The 10,551-nt window shown below is 43.5% G+C and overlaps 1 protein-coding gene across 18 annotated transcripts in view; it reads left to right on the top strand.

Annotated features, from left to right (window-relative positions):
• FRAS1 (Fraser extracellular matrix complex subunit 1) overlaps positions 1-10,551 on the top strand; it is a 474,502-nt gene that overhangs the window by 247,354 nt on the left and 216,597 nt on the right. For all 18 annotated transcript variants that reach the window (XR_003680571.1, XR_003680570.2, XR_003680569.2 and 15 more), the window contains one exon: positions 9,075-9,218. Coding sequence is in view for 15 of the 18 variants with exons in the window: in XM_024115434.2 (XP_023971202.1) it covers positions 9,075-9,218 (144 nt within the window). In the remaining 3 variants the exon portion in view is untranslated. The remainder of the gene's footprint in view (positions 1-9,074; positions 9,219-10,551) is intronic.

A 10,551-nucleotide genomic window follows, 5' to 3' on the forward strand; every position in this document is an offset into this window, starting at 1 on the left:
AATTATGGAAACACTCCCATTTACCATTGCAACAGAAAGAATAAAATACCTAGGAATAAACCTACCTAGGGAGACAAAAGACCTGTATGCAGAAAACTATAAGACACTGATGAAAGAAATTAAAAATGATAGAAACAGATGGATAGATATACTTTGTTCTTGGATTGGAAGAATAACATTGTGAAAATGACTATACTACCCAAAGCAATCTACAGATTCATTGCAATCCCTATCAAATTACTAATGGCATTTTTTTACAGAACTAGAACAAAAAAAATCTTAAAATTTGTATGAAGACACAAAAGACCCCGAATGGCCAAAGCAGTCTTGAGGGGAAAAAATGGAGCTGGAGGATTCAGACTCCCTGACTTCAGACTATACTACAAAGCTACAGTAATCAATACAGTATGGTATTGGCACAAAAACAGAAATATAGATCAATGGAACAGGATAGAAAACCCAGAGGTAAACCCTCGCACCTATGGTGAACTAATCTATCACAGAGGAGGCAAGGATATACAATGGAGAAAACACAGTCTCTTCAATAAGTGGTGCTGGGAAAACTGGACAGCTACATGTAAAAGAATGAAATTAGAACACTCCCTAACACCATACACAAAAATAAACTCAAAATGGATTAAAGACCTAAATGTAAGATCAGACACTGTAAAACTCTTAGAGGAAAACATAGGAAGAACACTCTTTGACATAAATCACAGCAAGATCTTTTTTGATCCACCTCCTAGAGTAACGGAAATAAAAACAAAAATAAACAAATGGGACCTAATGAAACTTAAAAACTTTTGAAAAGCAAAGGAAACTACAAACAAGATGAAAAGACAACCCTCAGAATGGGAGAAATAAATTCTGGAGAGGGTGTGGAGAAAAGGGAACCCTCTTGCACTGTTGGTGGGAATGTAAACTGATACACCACTATGGAGAACAGTATGGAGGTTCCTTTAAAAACTAAAAATAGTATTACTATATGACCCAGCAATCCCAGTACTGGGCATATACCCAGAGAAAACCATGATTCAAAAAGACACATGAACCCCAACGTTTATTGCGGCACTATTTACAATAGCCAGGTCATGGAAGCAGCCTAAACGCCTATTGACAGACGAATGGATAAAGAAGATGTGGTACATATATACAATGGAATATTACTCCACCATAAAAAGGAATGAAATTGAGTCATTTGTAGAGATGCGGATGGATCTAGAGACTGTCATACAGAGTGAAGTAAGTCAGAAAGAGAAAAACAAATATCGTATATTAATGCATATATGTGGAACCTAGAAAAATGGTACAGATGAACCGGTTTGCAGGGCAGAACTAGAGACACAGATGTAGAGAACAAACGTATGGACACCAAGGGGGGAAATTGGTGGTGGTGGGGGTGATGGTGGTGGTGGGAGTGGGGATGGGATGAATTGGGAGATTGGGATTGACATGTATACACTAATATGTATAAAATGGATAACTAATAAGAACCTTCTGTATAAAAAAATAAAGTAAAATTCAAAACTTCAATAATAAATGAATAAATAAATAAATGGCACCATCATCCAGTTGCTTGGGCCAAACAATAAAAAAAAGAAAAAAAGTTTAAAAAAAGACAAAAATAAAAAAATTCATAATACTTATTGGGCTTATGGGTAAATACCTTTTCTGATAACAAGACTCTCATTCTAAGGTTGAAAGGTGCTTAAAACTCAGTAAAGAAATAATAGCAAATTGGGTTTCGTATTATCTCTTCCATAATGATTGAATTGGAGTAAGAAGTAACTTGTTTTATTAAATGCTACTTTTAGAAAGATGGGAAAATATAAATCCTGAAAGCAATTTATAGTTTTCGCGGCACTGACTCTTTTCCTGGTTCTTCTCGGTTTACTTCAGAGTGACAGTGAAAAAATTTTGCAGGATCAACACTGTTATTCTATTTGCAGTTGATGGGTTGGATGTTTTTAAGTGTATCTACTGCTTTGGAGGAATTCGTGACCTACTTCAAAATTAGTTTTTCCAGTAAAGTTAACCGTTAGTGATTATCTTTGCCACAAATCTTTCTCTAGGCGATCCCTGAAAGATAGCATGTATGTTAACTGGGCTTGCATTATCTATTATTTTCTTTTTGGAATTATATCAACTGAAGCAAACAAAAATGTAACAATTTTAAAAATTAGGTGGACTTTTTTATTTGTGTTTGTATTTTTAAGTAAGTAGGTTACATTATATTATTTCTCCAAAGCTCTGTTGTTTTTATTTTTTTCAGTTTGGATTTTTTTTGTGATTGACTCCCAACCATGGCAAGCTGTAATTCATAATCAAATAAATGCTTTATTTTATGCTTGTAAAAAAAAATAAAATACACTTGGGATTCAACTTAAGATAATTTATTTTTTAAAATCACTTGTGGGGCGGGGGCGAGGGGCCGAGAATCATTAGAAAAGGTTGGTTAAGAGTCGTTTGCGAGGGGCTGTGAGGCTCGTGGTCCTCCAGGTTGCCAGGCCCAGAATTTAAGACGGACGTCACGGACTGTGGGGCTGGTCAGGTCTGTGAGGGTGGTGGGCGTCCTCGAGTGGCTGAGCGAGGCCTTGGACAGCTCCGAGGCCGGCCTCTATGGCGTCCCCGTCTGCAGCGCCGCCTCTGTCAACTTGACCACACCCGTGTTTTCCCGCCGTACGAGCTTGCGCCTGAACTTGGCCTGGGCGTCTGAGACGAGACCTGGAGGACCCGCTTGGTGAGGCCCATCTTTTGCTTGAGCTGCAAAAGACCTTGGCGTCGGGGTTGTGGTTAATGGCAAAGACTTCACGGTCCGAAGCTGGTGGTGCTTGAAGGAGTTGCGCATGCACTTCGTCTTCCGGCTGCTCGGGTACCGCTGGTCGCGGTCCAGGTGCTCCACATCGTTCCTGTTCCAGCTCAGTACAGTGTTGTAGGTCACCAGGTCCACCCCGGGCCCGAGGCTCTTGCGCTTCCTCGGCCGCCCCGTCGATGACCCCTTGCACCTTGGGGCCTGACCGACTGTGGAACAGTATCACGGGGGACTGGCGGGGCCGGGGGCACGGCTCCTCCGCCTCTTTTTTTTAAATTTTAAAGACTTTTAAAAAATTTAGAGTCATTTTAGGTTCACAGCAAAATTAAAAGGAAAGTGCAGAGATTTCCCATATATTCCCTGCCCCAACACATGCTCAGCCTCCCCCATTATCAACATCCTATACCAGAGTGGTACATTTGTTACAAAGGATGAACCATTCTTTTCCTTTGTTTCCCTCACTAAGCACTGTTATTAAGATGCATACATATTGCTATATGTACATCCAGTCCATTGCATCTAGTTGCTGTTGTCCTGTGTAATTTGTATATCTCCGCCTATTCATGAGGCTGAAGATGTTTTTCATGTGTTGTTGTTGTTTTTTATAAGTTTATTTTTATTTTTGGCTGCGTTGGGTCTTTGTTGCTGCGCGCGGGCTTTCTCTAGTTGCGGCGAGCGGGGGCTGCTCTTTGTTGCGGTGCGCGGGCTTCTCATTGCGGTGGCTTCTCTTGTTGCGGAGCACGGACTCTAGGCGCACGGGCTTCAGTAGTTGTGGCACACGGGCTTAGTAGTTGTGGCTTGTGGGCTTTAGAGCTCAGACTCAGTAGTTGTGGCACATGGGCTTAGTTGCTCTGTGGGTTTTTCATGTGTTTTTATTTTTCTATTATGAACTCCCTCAAGTATGTACCAGTTTTCAGAACATGTAGAGACCAGGCATTCCAATGTCAGGTGTAAAAGCTTCTGTTGGCACAGGTAGGAAGGTTGACGGCAGAGACCAGCCTGGTAGGGGACAGAAACAGATGGGAGTAAAAGGATAAAAAATGATGATGACTCAGATGCACTTCACTTTTAGATTTGTCTGGCATCTGTGCTTCTTAGGCTAGTAGCCTTGGTCTCAGGTGCGGTTGTTATGAGGGGAGGGGAACATAGTCTGCCCAGCATCTTGGCTTGGCCTTGTGCTTCACAGAGCTATTCTCAGTCACTTTCCAAAGGGATTTTGTTGATGTTTTGTAGCAATTACAAGGAAAGAGCTCTAGAGTGTGAGGCCTCTGGGAAAGGCTGGAGCCCCTTTATGTAACTGCTGGAAGAATCCCTGCTGATTCTGTTACTTCCCTTCACTCCCTTTCTAAGTGAACTTTCCTTTCCCACAGTCTTTTTTATCCTTACCCCTCTGTCTTGCGTTACATTTTAGTTTGCTCCCTAAATAATTGCTTTGCTTTTGATGCCACCTGAAACAAGATTTGTTAGGTCTCATAGGGTGTGCCACTCATATGATCACATACAACATTCTCTGCTTTCTCAAATATGTCATCTCGCCATATCCCCATGAGTTAAGTACAACAAATATTATTATTCCCACTTTACAGATTAGGAAAGCAAGGAACAGTGAAGTTGAGTTTAAATAGATATTTTTTTCATCCAACAAGAGCTTCTTTTTTTTTTTTTTTGTGGTACGCGGGCCTCTCACTGTTGTGGCCTCTCCCGTTGCGGAGGACAGGCTCCAGACGCACAGGCTCAGCAGCCATGGCTCACGGGCCTATCTGGTCTGTGGCATGTGGGATCTTCCCGGACCGGGGCACAAACCCGTGTCCCCTGCATCGGCAGGCGGACTCGTAACCACTGAGCCACCAGGGAAGCCCCAACAAGAGCTTCTTGTTAGAAATTTACTCACAGTCTCCTGATAATACTTTAAAAGTTGGCAAGTCGTTCATAGTCATTTGTGAGATATGAATGACAGCAGTTGCCACGACATGGATAATGAAGGAATTTGCCTTGTGTATGATGTGCTTGCTTGTGTCTGGAGTTTGGGCTGCTTTGTGTAGTTGCGAGTGAAAACTTAGTTTGGAAATCTGAACTACAGCCTCACTGATGACTAAAAGGGCCTGATGATCAAGTTTGTTAATTCCCTGGTAATGGAAGGGAAACTTATTCCAAAAGACCATGGAAAAGGCAAGGATCCGACGCTCCATCAGTTTGAACTGAAGGCTAAGCCCATGGGAATCTGTGTCTATTGCCTGGGATCTGGGAATGCTTCCTGGAAAAGAAGAAGTGGTTCGTAGGAAGAGCTTTTAACACTTCCTTGGAAAAGGGCTGCATTTTATTCTTCGAGTAGCACAGGTTAAATTTTTTTTATAGTAATCTTCTATTTCAAAATTACCAAGTATGAAAAGTTTGTTATTTTTAGAGTAGGATTTCAGTATAGAGTTGCCAAAAGAAGAGTAATTCATTCCTTTTCATTTTGAAGTAAATTGCTCAGCAAGCCAACGCATGTCTTGTCATGCTCCAGAAAAATCAGGGGCTTCCCTAAATAAATTATCTACTGCATGTGAGATAAGACAATGGCTTTATCTTATTTGTCCTCTGTTTTAACTTATTGCCGCAATTTTCGCAATATACACTTCGAACCCTGGGTGAGCTGAAATGTATCACTAAGAGAAATTATGGTGAAAAGTCAGGGACTGACCTTTTATTTTTCGTAATAACCCAAATGTAATAAAAGCCCCATGTAAAATAAGCCTGCAAGAAGAGATTATCTGCAGTAGCATATGTTCAGTGTTAGAAATTAGAAATCAATTGCAAAACACAGTGGGAGTATGTTATTATAAGAAATGACAGCTCAAAAAAAAAAATGGAAAGAAAAGAAGTGACAGCTCAGCATAGTCCTGTGTTGAAATAAAAATCCCTTCTGCTGTTCTGCCCGGCCATGGAACATGCCTTTTATTCGAGATGGAAAAAAAAGAAGGCCCAGCATCACATTTGGTACTCAATGTAGATGCAGCATAAATATTTGTCATCATAAGCAGATCTGGACTCCAGTATTTATTAGGTAAATTTTACAGCTCTGAATGTATCTATCTTATCATATCTTTAGACTCTGACCTCATGCTTAGTTGTTTCCATACAGAAGGTAAAAACTGGTAGGATGAATCCTCCATAACCAATGAAAAAAAATTTGCTGTGCATTCACTTAACATGCATTTAATGAATACTGACTTTATACCAGGCATCAATCTGAATACTGGGCATTTAAGATGACTAAAACATAGCCTCTGTTTTGGAGGATATTACATTCTGTTGAATGGGATTGATTTGTAACTGAATCATTAGTACAGTAGGATAAATAGCATGAGAGGCACATAGAAAGTGCTGCAGGAACATAGAGGAAGGAGTGACTGACTTTGTCTGGACAAGTTCAGCAAAGCTTCACAGAAGTAGTGACAACTTAGAAGGCCTCTCAGGTGTAAACAGGATTACAGAGGCTGTGGAAGGAGCCAGAGGCATTGCTGGCTGGGTCAGCCCTGGGCGGGGCATCCAGAACCCTTTATGAGTCACATGGCATGCTTAGAGCACCCTGCTCCATAGAACTGGTGTAGATGAGGGGGAGGTAGCAGAAGGTAGAGCTGAAATGCTAAGTAGGGCTCAGTTTGTGATGGGTCTGAGTGCCGTCCCTAAGTCTGTAGCCTCTATCCTGCTCATCCTTTGACCCCCATTCTGATTGGCAGCACCAGGGGTAATATTAAAAATATTTAGCAAGCAGTATGGCACAGATCAGATCGGTTGGAAGGAGGGGAGACCCGAGACCCTTTCCTGTGTCAGACCTTTTGTTGTTGGAGCATGGTGTCTGCCAGCGTTCCCAGGGCTGCGGCCAGAATATCAGGGAGGGGGACAGGATGACAGCCATTTACCAACCAGCTTGGAAGTATTTTTACTAATTTAACCGCCAGTGCAGCTGAGTATCTGTTAAATGCTCTAAAAAGCAAAACTGATCAATTCCACTGCCCTGATTAAAACTTTTATAGAAAAAAACAAACTTTTACAGGATGAAATCCCCTGCCTGCCTGATACTAGTGATCTGACCCTTGTTGTCTTTTTTGCCTCACTCCCCATCATCCCCTCCGGCACTTACTCCCCGGGGGGGCCCTGGCTCACCTGTGGCAGCTGGGAAAGCCCCACAGGCTAGCCCTGCACCTCGTGGTAGGTGCTTCTGTCAACATTGATAGACAGATTAGCCTGGCATGTCTTCTTAGAAATGCAGTTGGGCTTTTGTTTGTTTGTTTGCTTGTTTGTTTAGGTAATGGCTTTGAATCAACTCCATTTCCTCAGTAAGGCAGAGGCACTTAACACTGATAGACCCTTCAGACAGTGACTGTAATCAGTATTGGAAGAGTAGTTGAATAAACGAGTGACAGACACATTTCATGGGCATTCAGTGTGGAATTTGTTACCGGGATCTTTGCATCCACATATTTGTTTTAATGTAGTGTTGGTGGCTTATCTCAACACAAACAGTATTCTCATGTACCACTTGTAAATAAGGTGTTAAATATAAGTGGAGTGTGTAGAGCACCCAGAAGTGTGCTCAGCAGAGTTAACAAAAGAGATATGGACTCTGCCCTCATGAACGTTATGGTCTAGCAAGGGAACCAGATAATAAATAAGTAAACTGTCCGTCTTTGCTTTCCACCTGCCATTGTCATCTCTTACCTGGACCAGGGCAGTCATCTCTACACTCATCTCCCTGCCGGCATGCAAGTCCTTAAACCCTCTCTACATGGCATCCAGAGAGAGCTTTTAAAAATCTAAATTGGGGCTTGTGTCTATCCTATTTAAGCCCATTCACGACTCACATTGCAGTTAGGATAAAAATCCTAATTTCTTTCCATGGTCTCCAAGGTCAAGTTTCGTAGGGCACCTGCCCACCCCTCCAGCCATGAATCAGGCCACTGTGCCCTCTGTTTCCCACTGTGCCCCGCTATGTCCACCAGGTCCAGCCACAAGAGGAGCCTCCAGTTCCTTGAGCCCCCAAGCGCCTTCCCTTCTCAAGAACTTTGTTTGTGCTGCTCTCTGGCTCTCCCTTTGGCTGGCCACGTCTCATCCTTTAGGTCTTCCTAAAGTCAGTCCCTTCCACTTCCACTACTGTTATTGTTTATCGAAGAGCTCTTCCTAGCACTTAACACAATTTGTGATCATCTCTGAATTTGTTGAGGAGAAAAGTTGTCTGAAAAGGCCTTCCTGTGCAGTTTAGAACTGAGAGGAGAGGATTGGATCTTGAGACGTGTCATGCAGGCATCCTTTCTTCTGATTCCAAGTGGATCCCTAATCAAGTTACTTAGGTATAGTTCCCAAGTCACTTGTGACCAGCAAAAGCATTCTCCCTGCCAATTCTGGTCAGAATGAATACCTCTGAAAAATAGGTTATGTTCCATTGTGAAGCAAACATTTTGAAAATCAGAAGCATGGGTGGGGTTAGCCATACAGACAGTTTACCAGATCTGAATATATTCAGTCATTCAGAAGAGGCCTCTCTTTATAGACCTGCTAAGGTGAAGAGCAAGCATGAATGGTAATAAAAAAAAAAAAAAATCAAATGCCGGAAGAGGGGCAAATGTTCAAGTCTTAAAGGAACAACTTTGGTCTGGAAACAACATATAGTTAGAAACCTAAGGTAGAAGAGAAGATCAGGCTTTGTGAGTCCTCAAGATATATGTTTAGAGCAGATGCTGCTGGGGGGGAACCAGAGGCTGAGTTCTAAGAGTTGTGAGGAAGGACCGAAGGATGGGGATGGGGGCGGCGGAGAGATGGAAAGGGAGGGAAAGAGCAATAGAAATGAACAGTACCGGGTGTTTCAAGGTCTAATCAAGGACTAGAGTACATGGCATCCCTCCTCAACTGATTCTCCATGTGTTGGAGGTTAAGAGCAATTATCTAGTTGACACTTTGTTGTGTGGTTACAAAAGGCAAGGTGATGGAGGGCCATCTGATTTCGTTAGACAGACCATACTTGTCTAGAAATTATGATTCCCTTCCCTGTGATTCCCATTACTCAATAGCCTTTGGTTTCCTGTTCCAATTCTCTTAGCAGTAATTTATGGAAGTTGTACTTCTGGCCAACAGAAATAGGGTTTTTTTGGGGGGGAGGGGTGTTTTTCCTCCTGTGGTGCAGGTATGTGCATAGTGAAGGAGTGAAAATCCTCCTTGTAAATTCTAAAGCCTTTGAAGAAAAATGGCAACTACTCCTTTCTACCGTCTTTTGTTCCTGCAGCCTGCCACGAGTCCTGTGCGGCCTGCTGGGGTCCCACAGAGAAGCACTGCTTGGCCTGCAGAGACCCCTTCCAAGTGCTGAGAGAGGGCAGCTGTGAGAGCAGCTGTGGCGATGGGTTTTACAACAAGCAGGGGACCTGCAGTGGTAAGTGTCCAGCTTTGCAGGCCAAAGCAATTTTGCCTCTTCCAGCCTCCCTTGTTTCATTCAAAGCGTAGCACCGAAAATCAGTGTTTCTTTTACTCAACAAATATGCAAATGCTGGTAAGATTGACGGTGTTTTAGCAGCTTACGAAACATGTTTCTTTTCCACTGGCAGAATCCCCATTAATACCTTTGCCTGTAGCTACTCGTTAGGTTGGGAGCTCTCTGTATCCTCCTCCTGTATCTGAAGACCACGAGGCTCAGGCTGCTTGCTCCAGGCCCACAGCTGGAGGGAGAGGAGTGGGGCTTCCTTGCTCCAAATGCCAAACTCTTCATCAACACCAGACTGCCTTCCAAATATGCATGGGGACAAGACACTCTTAGGCCAGCCAAGGGCCAACCTGCCTTCGGTGTTGGTGCCACTGAATTAAAGCTGAAGCAGTTATTGTCTAGTCTACCTTTAACAACCATTACAGACAATAAGAGTTAACCCAGCATAGTGCTTCCTGTGCTGAGCACTGTCCCAGGTGCTTTCTAAACATGAACCAATTGAGAGGCAGGAACGTATGGGGGGGTGGGGGGGTGGAGCATGACCTTGGACAAGTTACTTAATCTCTTCCTGTGTCAGTTTCCCATTTGTAAAATGGGAACAATAGTAGTACCCGTGGTACACAAAATAATGGCTCCTCAGAGATGCCCACGTCCTAGTCACGGGCATCTGTGAATATACTGCCTCAGATGACAAAAGAGACTTTGTAGGAGGTGATTAAGGTAAGGATCTTGAGATGGGGGAGATTATCCTGGATTATCTGAGTGGGCCAGCGTAATCACAGGCTTCCTTATATGAGGGAGGCAGGCGGATCAGAGTCAGAAAAGGAGATCTGAAACAGGAGCAGAGGTCAGAATGATACCAGGGACGGGCTATGAGCATGCAGGCAGCCTATAGAACCTGGAAAAAGACAAGGAAATGGATCCCGCACCCCCCTGCCAGAGCTTCCAGAAGGAATGAAGTCCTGCCAATGCTTTGATTTGGGGACTTCTGACCTCTTAAGCTTTATGATAATAAATTTGTGTTGTTTTAAGCCACTGAGTTTGTGGTCATTTGTTACAGCAGCAATGGGGAACTAACACACACCCAGCTCAGAAGGCTGTTTCAAGGACTGAGTTAATGTATGCAAGGCAGGGCTTCCCTGGTGGCGCAGTGATTGAGAATCCGCCTGCTGATGCAGGGTACACGGGTTCGTGCCCCGGTCTGGGAAGATCCCACATGCCGCGGAGCGGCTGGGCCCGTGAGCCATGGCCGCTGAGCCTGCGCGTCCGGGGCCTGTGCTCCGCA

Source organism: Physeter macrocephalus, chromosome 7, assembly GCF_002837175.3.
Source record: "Physeter macrocephalus isolate SW-GA chromosome 7, ASM283717v5, whole genome shotgun sequence".
Lineage (NCBI taxonomy): Eukaryota > Metazoa > Chordata > Mammalia > Artiodactyla > Physeteridae > Physeter > Physeter macrocephalus.